The 20380-nt window shown below is 48.4% G+C and overlaps 7 protein-coding genes across 7 annotated transcripts; 4 read left to right on the top strand and 3 right to left on the bottom strand.

Moving 5' to 3' along the window:
* Positions 1-75: 75 nt before the first annotated feature.
* On the bottom strand, positions 76-2381 carry ilv3B (putative mitochondrial dihydroxy acid dehydratase). The gene is made up of 3 exons (XM_745012.2): positions 2025-2381; positions 1742-1955; positions 76-1672 (listed from the first exon to the last, which is right to left on the bottom strand). Exons 1-3 carry the CDS (start codon positions 2181-2183, stop codon positions 219-221), a joined length of 1827 nt encoding a protein of 608 aa, XP_750105.2. The 5' UTR covers positions 2184-2381; the 3' UTR covers positions 76-218.
* An 82-nt stretch (positions 2382-2463) lies between these two features.
* On the bottom strand, positions 2464-4537 carry pex2 (pex2/pex10/pex12 family protein). The gene is made up of 3 exons (XM_745013.2): positions 4131-4537; positions 3793-4056; positions 2464-3735 (listed from the first exon to the last, which is right to left on the bottom strand). The coding sequence occupies exons 1-3, from the start codon at positions 4437-4439 to the stop codon at positions 2869-2871; spliced, it is 1440 nt and encodes a 479-aa protein (XP_750106.1). The 5' UTR covers positions 4440-4537; the 3' UTR covers positions 2464-2868.
* Positions 4538-5986: 1449 nt separating this feature from the next.
* AFUA_1G03570 (acid phosphatase PHOa) lies at positions 5987-7788 on the top strand. Its single transcript, XM_745014.2, has 3 exons — positions 5987-6357; positions 6408-6472; positions 6533-7788. The coding sequence occupies exons 1-3, from the start codon at positions 6172-6174 to the stop codon at positions 7626-7628; spliced, it is 1347 nt and encodes a 448-aa protein (XP_750107.1). The 5' UTR covers positions 5987-6171; the 3' UTR covers positions 7629-7788.
* A 99-nt stretch (positions 7789-7887) lies between these two features.
* AFUA_1G03580 (uncharacterized protein) lies at positions 7888-8899 on the bottom strand (the record flags this gene model as incomplete). The annotated part of the gene is made up of 5 exons (XM_745015.2): positions 7888-8153; positions 8224-8365; positions 8425-8592; positions 8631-8661; positions 8792-8899. 5 exons carry the CDS (start codon positions 8897-8899, stop codon positions 8012-8014), a joined length of 591 nt encoding a protein of 196 aa, XP_750108.1. The 3' UTR covers positions 7888-8011.
* A 28-nt stretch (positions 8900-8927) lies between these two features.
* On the top strand, positions 8928-13243 carry AFUA_1G03590 (putative importin 11). The gene is made up of 7 exons (XM_745016.2): positions 8928-9436; positions 9522-9622; positions 9679-9816; positions 9871-10886; positions 10942-11414; positions 11467-11655; positions 11708-13243. Exons 1-7 carry the CDS (start codon positions 9272-9274, stop codon positions 12761-12763), a joined length of 3138 nt encoding a protein of 1045 aa, XP_750109.1. The 5' UTR covers positions 8928-9271; the 3' UTR covers positions 12764-13243.
* A 1106-nt stretch (positions 13244-14349) lies between these two features.
* Positions 14350-15711, top strand: exg1 (glucan 1,3-beta-glucosidase; the record flags this gene model as incomplete). The annotated part of the gene is made up of 3 exons (XM_745017.1): positions 14350-14429; positions 14480-14871; positions 14933-15711. 3 exons carry the CDS (start codon positions 14350-14352, stop codon positions 15709-15711), a joined length of 1251 nt encoding a protein of 416 aa, XP_750110.1.
* A 161-nt stretch (positions 15712-15872) lies between these two features.
* AFUA_1G03610 (protoglobin family protein) lies at positions 15873-19577 on the top strand. Its single transcript, XM_745018.2, has 4 exons — positions 15873-16371; positions 16436-18038; positions 18098-18371; positions 18442-19577. Exons 2-4 carry the CDS (start codon positions 17897-17899, stop codon positions 18872-18874), a joined length of 849 nt encoding a protein of 282 aa, XP_750111.1. The 5' UTR covers positions 15873-16371; positions 16436-17896; the 3' UTR covers positions 18875-19577.
* Positions 19578-20380: the final 803 nt, after the last annotated feature.

Here is a 20380-nt window from a genome sequence, read left to right on the forward strand (position 1 = left end):
TGATGAGACACCTCGGGAGAGCAGGAGAAACTAACATGGCCTGTGACCTGACTCGTACCATTTCAGAATACATACCTGGACGATTTGGCTTGTTGGGAGCATCATCAATGGCTGGAGCATTACAGTGGACTTTCGTCGATCTTCAAAATGATTTCTCAATTCAGATTATTTTTGAAAGTTCAATGTTCCAAAACAAAATACGTCAACATAGAGAGCACCTAGAACAAATCCGTCATTGCACCATGAGAGGCATCCCCAACCAGCCTTGCATACTTGGCGAGTACACCACGTGTGACATGAGGCACTGGGGGCTTCCACTCTTTCAGTCGCTGCTGGATTTCCTCATCTGAGACATGCATGTTTATCGTGTTGGTTTCCGCATCAATGGTGATCACATCGTCATCGCGAACAATGGCAATGGGCCCTCCGACCGCAGCTTCTGGGACGATATGACCCACGATGAATCCATGACTAGCCCCTGAATATCTTCCATCTGTGATTAGGGCCACATTGTTGAGCTTAGCTCCCATCAGCGCCGCGCTCGCTTTGAGCTGCTCCGGCATGCCTGGCCCACCCTTGGGTCCTTCGTAGCGGACGATGAGCACTAAGTTTTCGCCTCGAGGAATCTTGCCTTGGGTCAGAGCATCGTTGAGCTGATATTCTTTATCGAAAACACGTGCTTTGCCTGTGAACTTGGTGCCCTCCTTGCCAGTGATCTTGGCCACCGCTCCGCCAGGCGCCAGGTTCCCGCGTAGAATCTGCAGGTGGCCAGTCGTCTTGATTGGGTTGTCCAGGGGCCGGATGATGACTTGGTCCTGAGGTAGAGATGGGAAAGATGCAACATTCTCAGCCAAGGTCTTGCCGGTGACCGTCGGGATGTCACCGTCAAGAAGTCCCGCCGCGATCAGCAACTTCTGCACGGACGGGATCCCTCCGATATCGTACAGGTCTGCCATGTAGTACTTCCCACTGGGGGCCAAGTCAGCAATGAAAGGGATCTTGTTGCTGACCCGTTGGACATCATCTAGGGTCAGGTTCACATCCGCCGTCCGAGCCATGGCAAGGAAATGCAAGACACCATTGGTACTTCCTCCCAGAGCCATCGTCATGACGAGGGCATTCTCGAAGGAGCGCTTGGTCAAAAGATCCCGAGGCCTAATGTTCTTCTCCATACAGGTCTTGATGGCTTCTGCCGCTTTAACACATTCTCGCATCTTCGATGGAGACGAGGCAGGCGTTGACGATGACCCTGGTAGGGACAGGCCCATAGACTCAATCGCCGTGGCCATTGTGTTTGCAGTAAACATGCCTCCACATGCACCCGCACTGGGACAAGCATGTCTCTCAATGTCATCCATAATCTCGTCCTTGCTTTTACTGGTGTCACCCCCATCGTCCGGTTGACGCAAAGTATCATAAGCATAGGCACCAGCCGCTTCAAAGCAAGTCGACACGTTGACCCGCTTCCGCAGCAGGTTCGAGTATCCAACCTGAATTGTTCCACCGTAAATCATAAGCGAAGGCCGATTGTGTCTGGCCATACCCATTACTACTCCAGGCATATTCTTGTCGCACCCAGGAATTGCAATGCATGCATCATGATACTGCGCGCAAGTCACAGTCTCGACGCTGTCTGCAATGATCTCACGCGTCTGGAGAGAAAATCTCATGCCTGGGAATACACGTCAGGAATATCTCACGCAGAGAGTAGCAATGCTCCTCAAGCCCTGAATACGCTCACCCTCACTACCCATTGAAATGGCATCTGAAACTCCAATGGTATTATACTGCCAACCGATCATACCCTGATCTGTAACGGCCTTCTTCACGGTCTTGCCCAAGTCCAGCAGATGCATATTACAAGGATTTCCCTCCCACCAGACACTGGCAATTCCTACCTGTGGGCTCTTAGCCATCGCTTCGCGATCCGGGATCCCCGCTGCAAAAAGCATAGCCTATTCAGTCATACAAGAGCAGATTGTCAGCCCCCACATCTCATAGACAGCTCAATGAGGGTAACAAACCCGAGCACCAGGAAAGTCATGGCCCCGAGTGATATAAGAAGAATATCTGTTCAGCGCAGTGGTGCCATCTTCATGCTTTGCGTCGTCAGGAAGAGTGGGGAAGTTGATATACTTGGCTTCGCCGTGGGTGTTGGACGACGCGGAGGTAGAGGAGTCCATGGTCCGTTAGGGGGGCTTTGTATGAGTCAAGTACTCAGTCGATAGAGAACTGTGGGAAAAGAGAGTGTATGGAGTATATAACTTGTCTAGAAAAGTAGGCCCATGGCAAGCATACAGAAACCAAGTATGATGTGCGGCCCAAATCCGAGTTACCGGCGTCCACTTGTACCCCTCAAGCTGAAGAGATCGGAGTTGGATACTCTCTCCGCTGGTGGGGTCGGCCAACAGTCCGGTGCGGGGTGGAATCAGTCAATCATCTGCAGCAGATTTAGAATCATCACCCAACTGCCTTTACCTAGCTTCGGTTGATTGCCATAAATTCGAGAACTGTAATCTGTTAGTTTGAGGGTGCATACTCCGTAAGTTGGCCCGGTAGGTCAATCAGAAGACACACTACATAGCAATAGCATGCCCCAAACTTCAGCTACACGTCTCGTCTTTCAACAATAAATTGCGTATAAACGTTGTGGGACAGTACAGACAGATCCCTGCACTGGGCTTGGGCAAAATGAAATATTTCTGGGTATCTGTCAATGAGAAATGGGGTCTCTAAACTAATACTCAAGGACGGGATGATCATGCACGCTTCCTGTTAGGTAGCCGATAGTCAAAGATAGTATATCCAGTGTAGCCTGTGAGCCACCACAAAGCTCACAAATGAACTGAAAAGAGTCTATGGTATGTGTTAGGCAGATTCGTTGACTTCCTCGTCCAATTCGGCCTCCTCTTCATCCTTGTCTACTTTAGACCACTGGTCAGAATGGTCCAATGCCTCGTCCTGACCGACTTCATGCGAGGCACTTAATTCCTCGGCAAGGGTTTTTGGTCCTTGGCCAGATACGGGACCTTGAGTTACTGCATTCTCATCCATAGCGAACCCCACAATTTTTCCGGAGGTTGTGGACGGTCGAACTTCTTCAAGGACGTCGCCATTCCATGGCTTGCACTTTTTTACGATCTCGCCGCAACGTAAACAAATCCAGCCTTCGCCTTCCTCTCCTTCCACCTTCTGCACAAGGCAAACGAAGCAGTATATGCAGCCACACGGGACCGTTTCGTAAGGGTTTGTGATGTCTGTCTGTGCAGACCCGACGATACCCCCGGCCGACGCTGTAATGATATCGTTTTCCGAAGTAGAGGCAGGATTTTGGTCTTTGTAGCATATAGCACATGTTCGCTCTGGAAGGAACGCCAATTCTCCCCGCTTCTCTACTTCCACTTCATCGTCATCCCTTGATCTGATGGCAGATATTGCTTTCCGCCATGCTCTGGACAACCACCGCCGCCACCTACTGATTCCAACAAGAGGCAACAGGAAGAGAAGAAATTCGGTGAAGGCGTGCCATACGAGTTGTCGATTGAGGTATTCAAAAGACACCTCGCGAGCAGACTGAGCTGATGGAGGGGTAAGGCGTATGCGAAGGATTCGGTCGACTAGTGTCCGGTATCGGCCGTTCACTAGGAAGACGAGGAATGAAACGAAAGCTGCGATTGAGTGTGTGGTGGAGACTAAACCTGTGAGCCGAGCCAGCATTCGAACATCCCGCGATGGCTGCTTCAGTTAGCACAAGTCCATATAAGTTCCAACAAAAAATGTTCCAGATAATACCTCTTCATAACCGCCTTCTTGGCTGATCAACCATGACTCCCATTTCTCCCAGGCGTAGCGACCACCAACTGTGAGTAAGCCATATAGGCTCTTTTGCCATTTTGTGGGGGTAGAATGGACGGGCCCTTTGCTGCGACTATCGACGTATCGCAGTCCCTGGAGGGCAGCACCGTAGGAGGCATTATGATCCCATATAGAAAGTTTGAACAGGATTGCACGGAGGGCGAATTGGATTTCGTGAGACCAGTCTTCCCGTAATTGGGGCTAGCACAACATCAAGACAGACAATTAGTGATACTGAGATAGGCGACTGGAATTGCAGCGACATTAGGCCATACCCCGAAGTACTTCAAAGCATTTCCAACCTGCCCCTTAAGCAGCCCCAGCAACTCTTCATCGAGGAGCTCGGCATCCACTTGACCAACACGGAAAGCAGGTCTGCTTCCTTCTCGCCCCTTGATGGAGTTCCATAACGTGACACCGGACTGCGGGATTCTGTTCAAGGGGTACGGAAGTCGGTTGAGCGCCGGATGGTTCAGTGGTGATGCACGCTGCTGTTCCGCCAGCCGTTTGCGAGCTTCAGCCTCGCGCAAGCGGCGGCGTTCTAAGACTCGTTCCTGAGCGGCGGCAAAGTTTGTTGAGCTCATCGTACTATCATTGTGTGTGTATTCTAGGAAGAAATAGAAAGAAAACAGTGACAAGTCAAGTCCCGTAGATTAAGGTGGGTACGTACGGAGTAGTCGATGCGTCGGTCGGTTCCCCAGACGGGCATTGGACGTGCCGAGGTTGAAGCAACGCACGTGACTTCATCGGTCAGACCATTGGTTCCAGTTTGCTAGTTACAACCGTGACCTTAACAAGAGACACACTCTGCCATGGAGCCAATACTGTTGGCAGTATGTTCTTTATCACATGAACCTGCGTAATGATTCTTTTTTCTTGGGATGCTTGAAGATCTCGGCTGCTAACCTGAATTGATACTGTATATATTAGCGAGACTCTCTCACTCCAAAGAAGCATTAAACTTCACTTCTCGCCTACTTCTACTTCCCCCTTGGTCGATATGCCACCAGATTTTATTAGGTTGTAGAGTTCTCCCCTCAGCCACGGACGTTCAACGCAGGTGGAATAGGTAGATTCTGATGCCTACCAGATTAACAGTGATAAACAGTCCAAAAATGTGGAAAGTGCTGGAGCTTATACAGATTCTTTATGCTCTTCTCAATTTCTCAAACGACAGATCCGAACAGGACCAATTATTGTCCGGCACTTCTATGCCGCTGCTGCTCAAGACAGACCAAAAGGTACGTAAACCCATTCACCGGTCATGAATCACACATCTCATTGACATTGAGAGTCTCATAGCCTTGAAAATTCTAAATAAACAGATGCTTATGACCTGACACAGGATCGTAAGAACGAGTTCCATAGATTCACTACAAGCCTACGTAGAGACTAGGGATTGAATCAAGATGTATATCGTAAGGAGGCAGTCGATTGAATCTTTCTAAATAGCTTGCTCGGAGTATGAAAATCTCCGTGACAATTCCTTCTACTGCCATTTTTATAATTAGTTCCTGAAAGGGAGCAGTCGGACTGGGAGAAGCAATAACACCTCGGCTTACCCTAGGCTCTACAAGGCACAAGACCATACTACCTTACCACCAAAAATTGGGAGTTTGACTCACAGTATCTAGTGTAATGGACTTCAATTCCTGCTGTTCTTGCTCTCCAAGGCTCCAAGATATCCATGGTTATGTACTTCGTAAGTATACCTTGTAGTTCGTTGCTGCATCCTCTGAGGGACAACCATTTAAGCACGTGCTGGCTTTTTGCCCCGATATGAGTCTCCCGCTTGAACATGCCAGCCCAGGCTAAGTCACGCTAAGCCTTTGACCCCGGCCATCGATTGTCCAATGATAAGTACTACTCCATTTCGGCCCCGCCCAGCAGATCCACTTGCGTGTCTTGACTGTGAATTAGCACCGAGTATCCTGATCTGTAACCATGTCAATCAAGCATGTCCCATGTCCACCACTTCGGGAGTAACAAGAGTGATCTTTTATCAACAATCACCTTATTATGATTAGTAAATAGCCGTCACTGCATTCTCATTTTTGCCTGTCGAATCAGAGGAGCTCTACTGGCCGCGTGGTTCCGTCAACTTGATCGTTGGCACCCTCTATTCTCTGGTTTTTCAGTAGCTTGTCATCTCTGGCCTTGTGGCGTTTGACTTAATACGTGCTGACCACGCGTGGTAGTTCACTGATTTCTTTGCTCACATATAAAGCTGCCAGACCGTCTCAATATCGAGATCTTCTCCCTGTTGATCATTGTCTCCTTAGTCTTCTCGCCGCACATAGCAAACAGGCCTTCAAGATGAAGCCTTCCGTCGCGACTTTGCTTGCCACTGTCTCTCTGGTCTATGCTCAGACTGCTACTGAGAAGGAGCCTTCGCTGTCTGCGATAGAATCTGCAGCAGCCTCCATCCAGCCTTACTCTCCCGTTTCGAACGTTGAGGGTGTTGCATTTAATCGCTTCTTCCAAGTGTGGCTTGAGAATATTGTATGTGATCACCTTACCAATCAGAGAATCTTGTTCAAAGCTGACCTCAGAAGGATTACGAGGATGCTGCGGCGGATGAGAACATGAAATGGCTGGCCTCGCAAGGGATCCTGCTGTAAGACCTCATATCGGCCATCTGCTCACGATTTGAACTTCGAACTAATTTACTCCACAGCACCAATTTCTATGCAGTCACGCATCCTTCAGAGCCAAACTACTGCGCTGCTGTTGGAGGCGACACATTTGGCATGGACAATGACAACTTTAACCAGATTCCTGCCAATGTTTCTACTGTCGCTGATCTCCTGGACACCAAAAACATTGCTTGGGGAGAGTATCAGGAGCACTTACCTTATCCCGGATTCCAAGGTTTCAACTATTCCAACCAGGAGACTTATGTCAATGACTATGTGCGCAAGCATAACCCACTGGTCTTGTATGACTCTGTCACCAAGAACAGCACTCGTTTGCGCCAGATCAAGAACTTTACCAGCTTCGAGGACGACCTGGCCAACAAGAAACTTCCTCAATGGGCATTTATCACTCCAAACATGACCAACGACGCTCATGACACCAACATTACTTTCGGAGCCAAATGGGAGCGAAGCTGGATTGCGCCCTTGCTCAACAACTCATACTTCATGAATGATACCCTAATCCTACTTACCTTTGATGAGGATGGCACTTATTCCAAGAGCAACAAGATCTTCAGTGTTCTTCTCGGTGGTGCCATTCCCGATGAGCTGAAGGGTACTCAGGACGATACGTTCTATACCCACTACTCAGTGATTGCGTCCGTGTCCGCGAACTGGGGCCTTCCTTCGTTGGGAAGGTGGGATTGTGGTGCGAACATTCTTGAGATTGTGGCAAACAAGACGGGATATGTCAACTACGACGTTGACACAACCAATCTCCGCCTCAACGAGACCTACCCCGGTCCCATGTCAGCGGGCGAATACTCGAAATACTCCCCTGTCTGGCCGAATGCCTTGACCCGTGGTGACTGCTCTGCTGGCCATGGCATTTTGGACATTGTCAAGGAGACCTACGCCAACACGGAGCCAACATACAACTATTCGAGCCCCTTCCCATATGACACTGCGAGCAACTACAACACCAAGGTGACTGCCACCAAAAAGAATGTCACCGGTACACATAGAAGTTCTTCTTCCTCCTCTCCGTCAGCTAGCTCCAACGCCGCTGTTTCTGCTGTCGCTCCTGCAGCCGGTGTCTCTGGTCTCCTCTTGGGACTCGCTCTAAACCTGCTTTAAATGTCCAATGACGTGTTTCCAGTGGATTCATAATCTGGATGAATATTGGAATGAGAACGTAAGCAGATCAATGGCCTAGCATACGTGATTCTGACCATAGAAACGAAGCTCTGTACATTATAGCTTGATGATGATCAAGAATAAAAGGATGCAAACTCCAGCTCTAGGCTTTTATATCGTAACCGTCAGTTCTGTCCTGGCGTTTCTTTGGTTCCTAGAATACCTATTGTTCGAGATTCTGGATCAAAATAGTTTTGATACAGTCCTTTAATTATACATATACATCATTAAGATTAGATGAATCTACCGGACATGTGCTTCAAGCTCCGCATCTTGTGGAGATCCATGAGTACCATCACCAGAGCGACTTTCCGAGTCCATCATCAGTGAATTTTCCGAACAAGCCCTTCGCGCTTCATTTCTTGGAAGTTCAGAACATCATCGTCACCAGGACGACGTTGAGACTCTATCTTCACCTTATCCTCTGGCCCACCAGACCCCTGGAACTGCCCTGCCTTTGAGATTCTGTTGCGGAATGCAGATCAGTTCATTGAACAAATAACGGAGGTTCACACTAGTAGAGCCCTTGTCTTACCTGCCACGGTCATCCCGACTGCCACCCTCATCTTCGGGAATGGGTTTACGATCGCTGCTGGAAGCGCCAGCTTCTCTGCCAATCTTGATGCCGGTATCCCCGAACTTCCTGTCGACCATTGCGTTCACACCAGACTCGACGGCTATAGAGAGGTTAGCCTCATGACTAATCAAGCATGCCTTGCAAAGCTAGAGGACATACTGGAATCGCTCTTACGACCAAGACCCTGCTTTGCCTGGTATGTGTTCAGATCATTCTCTGCCTCGTGGGCGATTTTTAGATTGTTGTCGTGATCAGACATTCTGGCTAATTTCTGTTGTATGGTATGTGAGAGATATAGAGTTGATATATAGATAGAGTAGGCGTGTGCTGCTGATGTTGCCAATGGTCAGTTCCAGCATGAATACCTGGGATCTGATGTCGTCCGGCATCAGGGACCTTGGACAGCATTGCATCATAATACATCATGTCAATGTCACAAAATCCGCTGCCGAGAAGAGCGCGCAGCTTCTTCTGGTGGTTATTGTCCTCATGGTACACCAATTTCTTGAGTGAGCGGTAACATGACCCAGGTATCTGGCCCACTTCTTTCGAGTAAGGTACTCTTGCAGTTTTGTGTTGGAACCTGGCCGTCAGACAACTGAAGGGTCGTCTGTTTATTTGGGGATGACTTCATAGTTTATCTGGGTACTCGGGCTATCAGCCCTAACCTCAGCTTTCAATTACGGTTTAGCGTAGAGGGTCGAAACCTAGGGCTGGAGCGGGACGGAAGAATGATACTCCCAAGGTTCCCGCTTTGGAGTTGCGGGGACTGGTTAAAGTAGAAAGTCGAAACATTGTACAAAAAGACAGCTTCGTGGTTGGATAACTCCGAGGTTTTAGCTTTCTTTCAGTTGTTTTTCTTTTCGTTCATCGCGCACTCCTGCATCATTTCGGAAGCGGTAGATTGAAGTACTTCACCAGTCTTGAACATATGGCAAACTAGGTGCTCGTATTTCCTGTCCTGATCTTCGAAGTCAATAACTGCTTTACTCCATCATCGCCAACTATGGCCGAGGTAGTTGAATTACCTGGCGAATCCAATCCGCTGAACCCTCAGAACCTCCTTCATGCGCTTGCACTCGCAGCCAGCTCGACGCAGCAGCAGGTGCAAACCGGTACCAAGCAACTGCAACACTGGGAAAAGCATGAGAGTTATTTCACTCTACTTCAGGTATGTCGGTACTTTCCTGGTCCGCTTTCTGCACTTCCTTTTCTATGGTCTCCGTCTTGCATGTTGACCAAGTACTTCCTCCCAGGATGTATTCCTAGATCAATCGTTGCCCGTCGAAGTCCGTTACCTGTCCATCATCCAGTTAAAGAATGGTATCGATAAGTACTGGCGGAAGACTGCGACAAAGTAGGTCTAGGGTCACTGATGCAGATACGTCGAGCCGACAACTGACATTTTCAAAGTGCCATCAAAAGAGAAGAGAAAGAGAGGATAAAGGTGAGGGCTGTACAAGCTGGGGTAGTCGAACCTGCACCTCTACTTGCCCTTCACAATGCTTTCATGATCGCCAAGATCATGCGCTACGAATTCCCGCAAGACTGGTGAGTGCTCTCTGTTGTCCTCGAAGGAGGTCTGTATTTCTGATGTCTATCAAGGCCAGATGGAATCTCAGCAATCATTGCCTACCTTCGCTCTTCAACACAGCCCGGCGCAAACCCGTTGCAATTACCGCGGACGCTCACAATACTACTGCAAATAATCAAGGAATTGTCAACGGCTAGACTACAGAGAACGCGTGCGAACCTTCAGTCAGTGGCGCCCGAGATCTTCCACCTTTTGGTCAACATTTACGTGGAGAAGGTGAACAAATGGACGGTGATCCTAGAGCAGGGCGGCGTCGATGAGGCGGCATTACTTGGTGAGGCCGAGCAAAGCCTTGTTTGTCTCAAGGTTCTGCGGCGTCTGATCATTGCGGGATTCGAGCACCCCAACCGTGATAAAGAGGCTCAGGACTTCTGGCTCCTGAGCCATACACATTTCAGTCGGTTTTTTGCTATTGTCAATGGCTCCGTGCCTTTATCAGAGCAAGTTCAGAGGTCAATAGAGAAACATTTGCTCAAGTTGTCGAAACTTCATGTCGAGATGGCAAAGGAACGGCCTGCTGCATTCGCCTTGCTGCCGGACAGCATTCCCCTTGTTCAATCTTACTGGACCCTTGTTGTCAAACTCGGAGAAAATTACAGCCAGCTGGGAGAGGATGGTGACTCGGACAACAAGACACTTATGGAAAAGGTGGGCCTCAGAGCCCTTCTCTTGATCAGGGCCTGTTCCAAGATGGCATTCAATCCCGCTCAGACGTTCAAGTATCAGACTCCACAAGACAAAGAGGAGAAACAACGGTCAATTGAACAAATAAAGTCTGATATTTTCACCCATGAATTCGTTGTTAGTGTGATGGAGCTTTTGGTTACTCAGTTTTTCCGCTTCCGGAAAGCTGACTTCCAAGAATGGGAGGCTGAGCCGGAGGAGTGGGAAAGAAAGGAGGAGGATATTGCTGAAGCCTGGGAATTCTCCATCCGATCGTGCTCTGAGAAGCTATTCCTCGACCTGGTCATCCACTTCAAAGACTTACTGATTCCCCGGCTGTTAAACGTCTTCTTCTCATTTGCAAGTAAGTTCAAGTTACCAAGGACATCTACCAACACTATTGACCATTTCCCCTCCAGGTCCCGAGAAGCGTGACGTACTGCTCAAAGACTCGTTATATTCCGCCATCGGGCTGGCTTCCGCAAGCTTAGAGCAGCAGTTGGACTTCAACAGCTTTCTGGAGACGGCCCTTGTCCAAGAAGTTCAAATCCAGGAGCACGGTTACAATGTACTTAGGAGAAGGATTGCCATCGTCCTTGGACAATGGGTACCAGTGAAGCCAGATGAACTCAACAGGAATGCTATCTACCAGATCTTCCAGCATCTTTTAGGGAAACAGGATCCCTTGAATGACCTGGTTGTCCGCATCACGGCTGGTAGACAGCTTAAGAACGTCTTGGATCCATTTGAATTCTCTCCTGCCGTGTTCATGCCCTATGCTCAGTCCATTCTTCAGGATTTGATGTCTCTCATCCAGGAGGTCGAGCTTCCTGAAACTAAGATGGGACTTTTAGAAAGCGTCCGTGTCTTGGTAGTAAAAATGGAGCATCATGTATGCACCCCCTTGCCGACCCAGCTCAACAAGTCTGCTAACCCTCGTTTAGATTGCGCCATTCTCGGACCAGATATTAGCTTTACTGCCTCCTTTGTGGGAGCAATCCGGCGAGGAGCATCTCATGAAACAGGCCATTCTAACTTTAATCTCGTCACTCATACATTCTTTGAAGCAGGACTCGATTAAGTATCATTCTCTCGTCTTGCCCTTGATCAGCAATTCGGTAGAACCAGGCTCTGTAAGACGCCCTCGTTTCTGGCTCTTGACCTCAAGCAACTAACCAAGGATAGGAAACCCTGGTATATCTCCTTGATGAGGCCTTAGAACTCTGGTCTGCTATCCTCACTCAAACACCTGCACCGGCGTCTCCTGAGCTTCTTGCGCTCATCCCCGCGTTATATCCTATATTCGAGGCCGCCACGGACAGTGTCCCACAGGCCCTCCAAATCGCAGAGTCATATATCTATCTCGCCCCTCAGGAGGTTCTTAGTGACCGAATCCGACTTCCCCTTCTCGTCTCATTCGAAACCCTCCTACAATCCACTACCCGGCAACGCATTGGCGTTGTCCCTCGCCTTGTCGAGCTCATGATCCGCGGCGCTGAAGCGGTTGACGGAGGCAGCGAAAATACGTACAACGTCATCACGCGCTCCCTCATTGACAGCTCATTTCTGCAATCTCTCTTGGAAGGTCTCCATTCCGCTTACGAAGCTAGTCAGACGACCGGGCCGCGCCGGAAACCAACATCGGTCTACGGCGTCGTGGAAACGGATTACTATTCTGTCCTCGCACGTTTAGCACTAGCATATCCTAAGAACCTTGTCTCTGCCGTCTCTGCCGCCACGCAGACCCCGGAAGAACAGGTTCTTTCCTGGCTTCTCACGGAATGGTTTCTGCATTACGACAACATCGGCAGCGTAACTCAGAAGAAACTGCATGCGCTCGCCCTGACGCAGCTTCTCGCCTTGAACGGCCCCGATACCCAGCCACCCACATACATCCTCAACCACCTGCAATCATACATGAACATATGGACGGATATCGTTACGGAACTTGCGGAAGGTACTGAGGGTGATCCCAACGACCCCCGCAGCGGCGATTATCTCATTTACTGGAACAACGCGCCGAACGCCAAGTACGATGGGCCTGAGCCGCCAGAGAACGAACGCCGACGACATTGGGAAACCTCAGACGTGATCCATAAAATCAACATCCGGGACTTTGTGCGCCAGCACTTGCATTCCCTCATCGTGGGGTGCGGTGGTGAGCAGCGGTTCCAGGAAGAGTGGCTCCTCAATGTAGATCGTGAAGTGGTGGCCGCATTTGCCGCTTTGGGATTGTTTTAGTGATTTTTTTTCCCGGACATTCTTGTCACATAGTTCAGAATACCCTATAGATGAATATGATTGATGAGATGATACCAAGAATCTTTTTGCACTTGAATTAACCTGAGGGGCAAAGAGCCATAAGTGGTAAAGACAATCTACAGGAAACGACTCCTCGATTGATTGCTTAGACGCTCTTTTGATAAGACATACCATTCCTTCACCGTTAGGAAGTTAATTTCCTCGCGTGAATGTTGTCAGTTCCTGAGGCTGACGGCAGAGCCCCAATTAGGAATGAGGGCAGAAAAAAAAGGCTCTTTCAATGGTCTACTCCATACATGTGCTAATTTATCAGTCACTGAAGCTTGAAAGGTCCGGACCGTTCATGCTGAAATATATAAGAACCTAGACTGATAGGATTCATGTCCAGACATCTTTTTAGCCTAGTGGTCTTATATTTCGATAGCTCATGTATCTGGACCAGCTTGGCGGAGATTTTCTTAGTCTGGTGCATAGTTGAATACGTGACAGTATTGTAAACTTTGTAAATTTGATTGCATGAAAGCTGTCCGCTGGTAATCTGAATACATACATCACCACGTGCTCATCTGCATCCGTCCAACAACATTCTTCAGAATGGTCAATCTCGTCCTTTTATCAGAATATCAAGCAACTCTATCTAGGGTTTCTGCGACTTCTCCGGATGCAGCAAAGCTGCGGGCTACAGCCCACGCTGATGTAAACAGACGTCATGAAGGCCTCGAAGGATGTTTGGCAACATCATTGCCGATATGAGCCCTCTTTCCTCGGGGCTCGGAAATGCAGCTAGTTGGCTTTCCAATTGCTCCGGTTAATACTGAACTTGTCGTATGTTGATGAGTTGTTCTTGAAGAGGACAACTGCGAATGTGTCTAATGTGCAAGACAGTTTCTGCATTGAGCTCGCTTTAAGGATACTCCTTCCATTGTTCACGAACCCTGGACTGGCCACTGATCCAGGACAAACGTAGAGTGCAAATCACTCGCTGAATTCCAGTACTTCGTTCAGATCATCCTCTCGTCACATAACACACACTCGTTTCGTGTGAGAATAATTTGTCCCACTTTTTGAGCATCATCTGAGGCCTATTCCGGAAGATTTCTCTCATAGGGTTCTGCCCACCAATGATACAGGCTTGTACGTAGGATGTCCGGTATCCTGACAGTCCAAGACTGGCACAAAGTCTTTGTCTCTCCCCAGTTGTGAAGCCATTACCCATCGTTATTGTTATACTGTCAATTTTGTATTCGGATGCATTCCGTTTCCGGCTATCCCGCTTTCAACATCTAGTATCATCTGGCATTCAGGCAACCCCATATTCATGCAATTTGCAGCCGGCTTGCATGACCTGGCTGTTGCACAATCTGCACCTTTCTGGTGAGAACGATCAGCTTCACTGGAAGCTGTGACTCCCATCTGCATGCGGTCGACAGACAACCAGTGCTTTCAGCAAAGGTTTACTTAAAGCAGGGCGCTTCCATTCCTCAAGCACATCTTCTCGTCAACAGCTATTCTCTTTCCCCAGCCCCTCTTTTTATTACAGTGAAGAATTGTTCGTTTCAAAAAAAATGATATTCAAATTCTCGCAGAAGGCGCTCGTGGCGCTATACCTCGTTGTTGGCCTGGCCGAGGCCGTGCCTTCTAAATCGTGAGTTTTCATAGCAAATGCTGGATAAGATTTGCTGACTGTAAATCTAGGCGCGTTGTGTCAAGAGCTTCCACATTCGACTACAACGGCATCGTCCGCGGTGTCAACATTGGTGGCTGGCTTGTACTTGAGCCATGGATTACGCCTTCGATCTTTGACAACGCTGGAGATGCTGCTGTTGACGAGTGGACGTTGACCGCTACTCTAGGACAGGATCAAGCCAAGGCTGTTCTATCTCAACATTGGTCGACTTTCATTACTCAGGATGACTTCCAGCAGATCGCCCAAGCGGGTATGAATCATGTCCGCATCCCCATTGGATACTGGGCGGTGAGTTCTCTTCCTGATGAGCCGTACGTGGACGGCCAGCTGGAATATCTCGACAATGCAATCTCCTGGGCCAGGGAGGCTGGCCTGAAGGTTGTGATTGATCTTCATGGTGGTAAGTGGCGAAGAAATGTTGTTGCAAGTCGCATGCGAAGCTCATATGTCCCCCGAAACAGCCCCAGGATCCCAGAATGGCTTTGACAACAGCGGACGCAAGGGACCTATTGCCTGGCAGCAGGGCGATACCGTCTCACAAACCGTAGACGCCTTCCGAGCTCTGGCTGAGCGTTATTTGCCACAAAGTGACGTAGTCACGGCTATTGAAGCTCTTAACGAACCCAACATCCCAGGCGGAGTCAGTGAGGCTGGGTTGAGAGATTACTACAACCAGATTGCGGATGTTGTGCGCCAAATTGATCCAGGCACTTCTGTTTTCCTGAGCGATGGCTTTTTGTCGACGGAATCTTGGAACGGATTCAAGACGGGTGAGGATGTGGTCATGGATACACACCACTATGAGATGTTTGATAACTACCTGATCAGCCTGGATATCGACGGCCACGTGAAGTCTGCATGCGACTTCGGCAAGCAGATTGAAGGGTCGGATAAACCAGTTGTCGTTGGAGAATGGTCAGGTGCTGTCACAGACTGCACGAAGCACCTGAATGGCAAGGGTGTCTCCACGCGATATCAAGGAGAGTACGCCAACAACGTGAAGTACGGTGATTGCGCAAACACAACTCAGGGCTCGGTGGCAGATCTTTCCGACCAGGAGAGGACTGATACTCGACGATTCATCGAGGCCCAGCTCGATGCCTATGAAGGAAAAAATGGCTGGCTATTCTGGACTTGGAAGACCGAAGGGGCGCCCGGATGGGATATGCAGGACTTGCTTGCTAACGGTGTCTTCCCCAGCCCTCTGACGGACAGGCAGTTTCCGAACCAATGTGCCTAAGCCCTGGAACGTTCTTATGCTTTGAATAGTCACCCCTATCGTTAGTCTATCTTAATAATGCAGTTGTCAAGATTTCCAACCCGAAAATCTTTTGTCGGCGAAGTGGCGATATCTGATTTATAATGTACTGCAGGCAGTAGAGTGAGTAGACTGGATGCTTCAGAGTATGTTTCTATTTTGATATAATGGATCCGTTAGGAGCCTTAAGGAGGTCATTGTACATCCAAAATTGATCTCAGCTGCTGTATCACTTCATATTTTTCTCAACATTATTATTCTCTGTGCCTATCAAGTTTACATCACATTTGGCTGATCTGTAAGCTCCCGAGGCACATGGAATGAGAGCCACAGGCATTCAATGATCGCTGCACTGCCCAAAGACTCTCATCACTGACACAGTATGAGTACAGCAGAATACTAAAGTTCTAGAGAAACCATGTCCAGTTGGCAGAATTTCGGGAACCATAGCTGTCGACTTTTTGACAGAACTTTATTCCTCTCTGACTTCCCGGAGCATAAACAATATCAATCGACAGGTCGATCCTCACTTTTGCCAAGCGACAGAACTCATTCAAGTCAAATGACATTCTCCCTCACAATTGGCCGCCATATGCCCATCATGAGCGAGGTGAAACATTGCCCGATAGTACTTTGATCCAGGTAAGACTCGGCCCATCCACATCATGCCATACTCGCTCCGAGGTTATTGCTAAGTATAGTCTAGCCACCCACTACGGAGCGCCGTTTACGGGACCGGAGCACACCAATATGGGGCTTTCTCCAGAAAGCAACGAAAATTTTTTTTCCTTCTCTTTCCGTTCTAGTAGTAAGGGATCGCACGGCATCGTCTAAACTGTCTAGCCATTGTCTGTAATATCGTTTGTTTTTGCCATTTGCGTATGGACTATTGTATTAAATACGGCTGGCTTTGAGTCATAAGTCTGAATTTGAGCTGAAATTGCCCCTATTCTATAGATCCTACTCCGTGGATGCCTCGCGTATCATGATTTTCATAGTGGATATCTATATGACGATTGTGTTATCGATGTTTCCACAGAACTGTGGACGAAATAGAGGACAATCATCTGTGTGATCGACGATTTGAAACATAGCACGCAATTAATATCGATCTCTTGATGGATTCGAATGAAGGGAAGCTGCCCAACATAGCTTCTGAGGAAATAGATCCCGGCTGGAGATGGTAGTGATTACTCCTAATCCTGCAGGCGTATGCAGTTGTACGCTCGGCCATTCTTTCGGCTCCGACTCGAGACATGCATGCATTGCCGGCTCGGAATTCATCGGGTCATCTGACTACGCTCTTAATGATGATGGTGGCGGCCTGCAGTTTCGGGATTAGGCATTGGATATGACCTCAGGCGAACTGTTGATGGCGTCTCTACGGAGTAGAAATTGACAGTGTCTATAGAATCAGATGCAGCATATTCTTTGTATTGCTATGGTAGGTATCCTGAGGGGTTAGAATGGCATTTAACTGCAGTGTATGCATTTACAGCAGCCATTCAGCTGATCGGAAATCATAATCACTAAATTAAAGGGCCCACGGCAACACGTGTTCCGGTCTTAAGCTCAGATAGATACTAGCACCATGATGCCAGCTATTTCCTAGCTCCCTTCATGATAAAAATTGAAAAATTGATCATACCACTACAAACCCACTTCCGGCAACTGCCCAAGTGTCCGCTCCAATGCAGGATTGAGCAAGTGGGTTCTATCATCGGCTAGAGATGATAGGCCTATTCTATTTCCCTGAGCCGTTCTCCGTCCTAGCCTGTTTTTCAATATTCTCCTCTGGTGAAATGATGTGATCAATTGCAGAACGGTTTCCGAAGCCCGTGTGGAGTGCTCTCGGAATATGGAAGGATCATGACGGTCAGAGAATCAGGACCAGAGCTCGAGCCATGTCATTTGCGCATGACACTCTGCTGCCTCGCGGTAATTTATCCTGGGGCTCTTGTATAAAGAGAAGACAGTATCTCATATCTACGGGTCGATTCATCCTTTGATTTTCAATCCAGATCTATCCGTCTTCTACTACGGAGCAAGCCCCATAACACTAACATCCTATCGTCTTAACCAGAGCTCTGACCATACCGCTTCGTCTGATCACATTCTCACGTATCTCTGGAGAAGTCCGATAGCAACAGCATCACATATAGCAATCATGCAGGCGTCTGAAGGAAGGAGAAAGATGGAGGCTCTCCTTGAGGGTGGCCGCCCTGTAAAGCACGTGAGCCGAAAGGCCTTGTATACCAGACTCGAAGCTCGCATCACCTACCTCAAAGACTTTCTCGACTTCAATTCCAGTAAGCCATCTCCTCTCGCCAAAGTAAAGTCCGCATGGTCCAAGCTAATAGGTGCATAGGTGATATCGAAGCTTTAACCACAGGCTCCAAGTACATCAAGGCTCTGATCCCTGCCGTCGTCAACATTGTCTACAAAAAGCTCCTGGAACAAGACATCACCGCTCGTGCCTTCATCACAAGAAATACCGCCGATGAGACCACAAACGTAGACGACTGGTACACCGAGGACAGCCCACAGATCAAGCGACGAAAGATGTTCCTGCGGTGGTACCTGACCAAGCTCTGTTCCGATCCGACTGAGATGGAGTTCTGGCGGTATTTGAACAAAGTCGGGTGAGTCCCTCCACTTTCCATGCATCGCCCTGTACCAAGCTGGAAAGAACAACCACTAACCCTCAATTAGAGTGATGCATTCCGGCCAAGAACGACGACTTCCCCTCAACATCGAATACATCCACATCGGCGTCATGCTTGGGTTCATCCAGGACGTCTTCACTGAGGCCCTCATGTCCCACCCCACCCTCTCCCTTCAACGCAAAGTCGCTCTCGTCCGCGCCATCGGCAAGATCATCTGGATCCAAAACGACCTCTTCGCCAAATGGCGTGTCCGCGACGGAGAAGAGTACGCCGACGAGATGTCCGAGATCATCCTTGACGACAAGGAAGGCTATATCGGCGAGAAGAAGATTCTCGGGGACAGCAGCCCATCAGCGAGCTCCAGCGATGATGACCGCTCCAGTATCGCGAGCAGTGTGGCTCCATCTGCCGCATCTGCGTGTCCATTTTCGGATATGGCGAGGCCGTCCTCCGAGACAAAGATCTGGGCTGGACGGTGATCACGATGCTGATTCATGCTTGTTTTGCATTTGTGCTTCTGGATAGAATATAAAAACGCATAGACGGCGTGGTGGAGGTTTATATACACGACTGCTTTCCCGTTAATGTCCGATATTGTTGCATGCGCGGTGTTGGGGTTTTATTCATTTTGTGATATACAGTTTGATATCCACCTGAAAAGGCAGCACTCCACTTCTGTTAATGAAAGACAATCAGTGACCCTATACTTCTCTAGTCAATCAAAATGATTTTCAACTACTCCGAACAAGCTTCCTTCGCTTTACGACTACTCTGGCTGATTCACTGGGAGCCAAGCTGTCTCAACGAGGACGACACTACAATCTGAATAAAAGAGGTGGGAATTCTTTTATCCAGATTCCTTCCGTTAACCATTCCACCATCATGTGTCCCGGAAGCACTGAGGAAAGACCTTATGTTAGAAAGTACAGGAGGAAGTGGTTAATGACAACCTGGTTGTGCCAGTGACAGCGCTCCAACGATCTGTGGTGGCGCAGACTAACAGCATGGAACAAGCGCCAGGCACTTCGACTGAGTGCTTACATATTTCCCTAGTCTGAATTTAATAGCTTTGTGACCTATACCTAAGTATAGTAATATATAATATCCCTATTATATAGGTAGCGATTCGAACCATTCGAAATACTTAGTATATAGCGATTCCAAATCCCTACTACATAAAATAAACCCTACTATATGATGATGTAAACTTCTACTAGATAGCATTTGATTATTTAATACACCTAAGGGAAGAGAAACTGCAATCTAAAAACACTTTGGTGCCTATTACTGGCAGAAAACCATGAAAGTCTGTTTATCCCCATGACCCAAATACGTTAATTCGTGTTTTGTCCCAATGGCTCGCCGTAGGTGCTAGTCGAGTAGGCTTAAGAGCCTCATTAAACAGACATCACCTGCATAGTTAGCTTTCTATCTTCCTGCTACTTCCTCTGTCATCTGATTGCTCCACTTATTACATGAGACACATTAACTATCCTAACTCAGCAGGCATGAAATCCATAGACAAATAATGATGTTAAATAAAGCAGCACAGGTGGTGCGGGCTGTTCATCCCTTCACTCTCTGTGGTTTGCAGAATTGGCTTATACCCTGTCTTCCCTTCTCAACACCCTGAGATCTATCTGGCCCTTTGACATTGATAGATGAAGTTAGATATACCATGGCCCTTACAGAGTAGACTCAGACCACCGTTTTTCTCTTTCCTTTTCTTTTTACACTGTGATTGACACCCGACTTCAGGCTATGGAGCCCTTCTTAGGCTCTCAGCCAAGAGGAATCTCAAGAGAAGGTTGAGAACTTGTGATGCAGGCGATGAAACCTAAACCTCAGGTCAGCCTACTGTCAAAGAGCTTCGGACGTAAGCGCTTGTCTACCCTGATGCAGATATGAGATAAGCCATAGGTGCTCCTTCAAATTTCATACTCACATTCTACAGTGTGATGTCCATTCCTGCACACACAATTCCT

The sequence above is a fragment of the Aspergillus fumigatus genome, chromosome 1, assembly GCF_000002655.1.
Source record: "Aspergillus fumigatus Af293 chromosome 1, whole genome shotgun sequence".
Lineage (NCBI taxonomy): Eukaryota > Fungi > Ascomycota > Eurotiomycetes > Eurotiales > Aspergillaceae > Aspergillus > Aspergillus fumigatus.

Excerpts from the sequence above, each read along its gene's own strand:
- ilv3B (XM_745012.2), bottom strand. The coding sequence starts at position 2,183 with ATGGACTCCTCTACCTCCGCGTCGTCCAACACCCACGGCGAAGCCAAG. Across the intron at positions 1,956-2,024 it reads ATGACTTTCCTGGTGCTCGG|GCTATGCTTTTTGCAGCGGG; the intron begins GTTTGTTACCCT and ends ATGACTGAATAG. Across the intron at positions 1,673-1,741 it reads CATTTCAATGGGTAGTGAGG|GCATGAGATTTTCTCTCCAG; the intron begins GTGAGCGTATTC and ends GTGTATTCCCAG.
- pex2 (XM_745013.2), bottom strand. The coding sequence starts at position 4,439 with ATGAGCTCAACAAACTTTGCCGCCGCTCAGGAACGAGTCTTAGAACGC. Across the intron at positions 4,057-4,130 it reads ATGCTTTGAAGTACTTCGGG|CCCCAATTACGGGAAGACTG; the intron begins GTATGGCCTAAT and ends ATGTTGTGCTAG. Across the intron at positions 3,736-3,792 it reads AAGAAGGCGGTTATGAAGAG|CCATCGCGGGATGTTCGAAT; the intron begins GTATTATCTGGA and ends TAACTGAAGCAG.
- AFUA_1G03570 (XM_745014.2), top strand. The coding sequence starts at position 6,172 with ATGAAGCCTTCCGTCGCGACTTTGCTTGCCACTGTCTCTCTGGTCTAT. Across the intron at positions 6,358-6,407 it reads AAGTGTGGCTTGAGAATATT|AAGGATTACGAGGATGCTGC; the intron begins GTATGTGATCAC and ends AGCTGACCTCAG. Across the intron at positions 6,473-6,532 it reads GCCTCGCAAGGGATCCTGCT|CACCAATTTCTATGCAGTCA; the intron begins GTAAGACCTCAT and ends TTTACTCCACAG.
- AFUA_1G03590 (XM_745016.2), top strand. The coding sequence starts at position 9,272 with ATGGCCGAGGTAGTTGAATTACCTGGCGAATCCAATCCGCTGAACCCT. Across the intron at positions 9,623-9,678 it reads TGGCGGAAGACTGCGACAAA|TGCCATCAAAAGAGAAGAGA; the intron begins GTAGGTCTAGGG and ends ACATTTTCAAAG. Across the intron at positions 9,817-9,870 it reads TACGAATTCCCGCAAGACTG|GCCAGATGGAATCTCAGCAA; the intron begins GTGAGTGCTCTC and ends ATGTCTATCAAG.
- AFUA_1G03610 (XM_745018.2), top strand. The coding sequence starts at position 17,897 with ATGCAGGCGTCTGAAGGAAGGAGAAAGATGGAGGCTCTCCTTGAGGGT. Across the intron at positions 18,039-18,097 it reads CTTTCTCGACTTCAATTCCA|GTGATATCGAAGCTTTAACC; the intron begins GTAAGCCATCTC and ends ATAGGTGCATAG. Across the intron at positions 18,372-18,441 it reads CGGTATTTGAACAAAGTCGG|AGTGATGCATTCCGGCCAAG; the intron begins GTGAGTCCCTCC and ends ACCCTCAATTAG.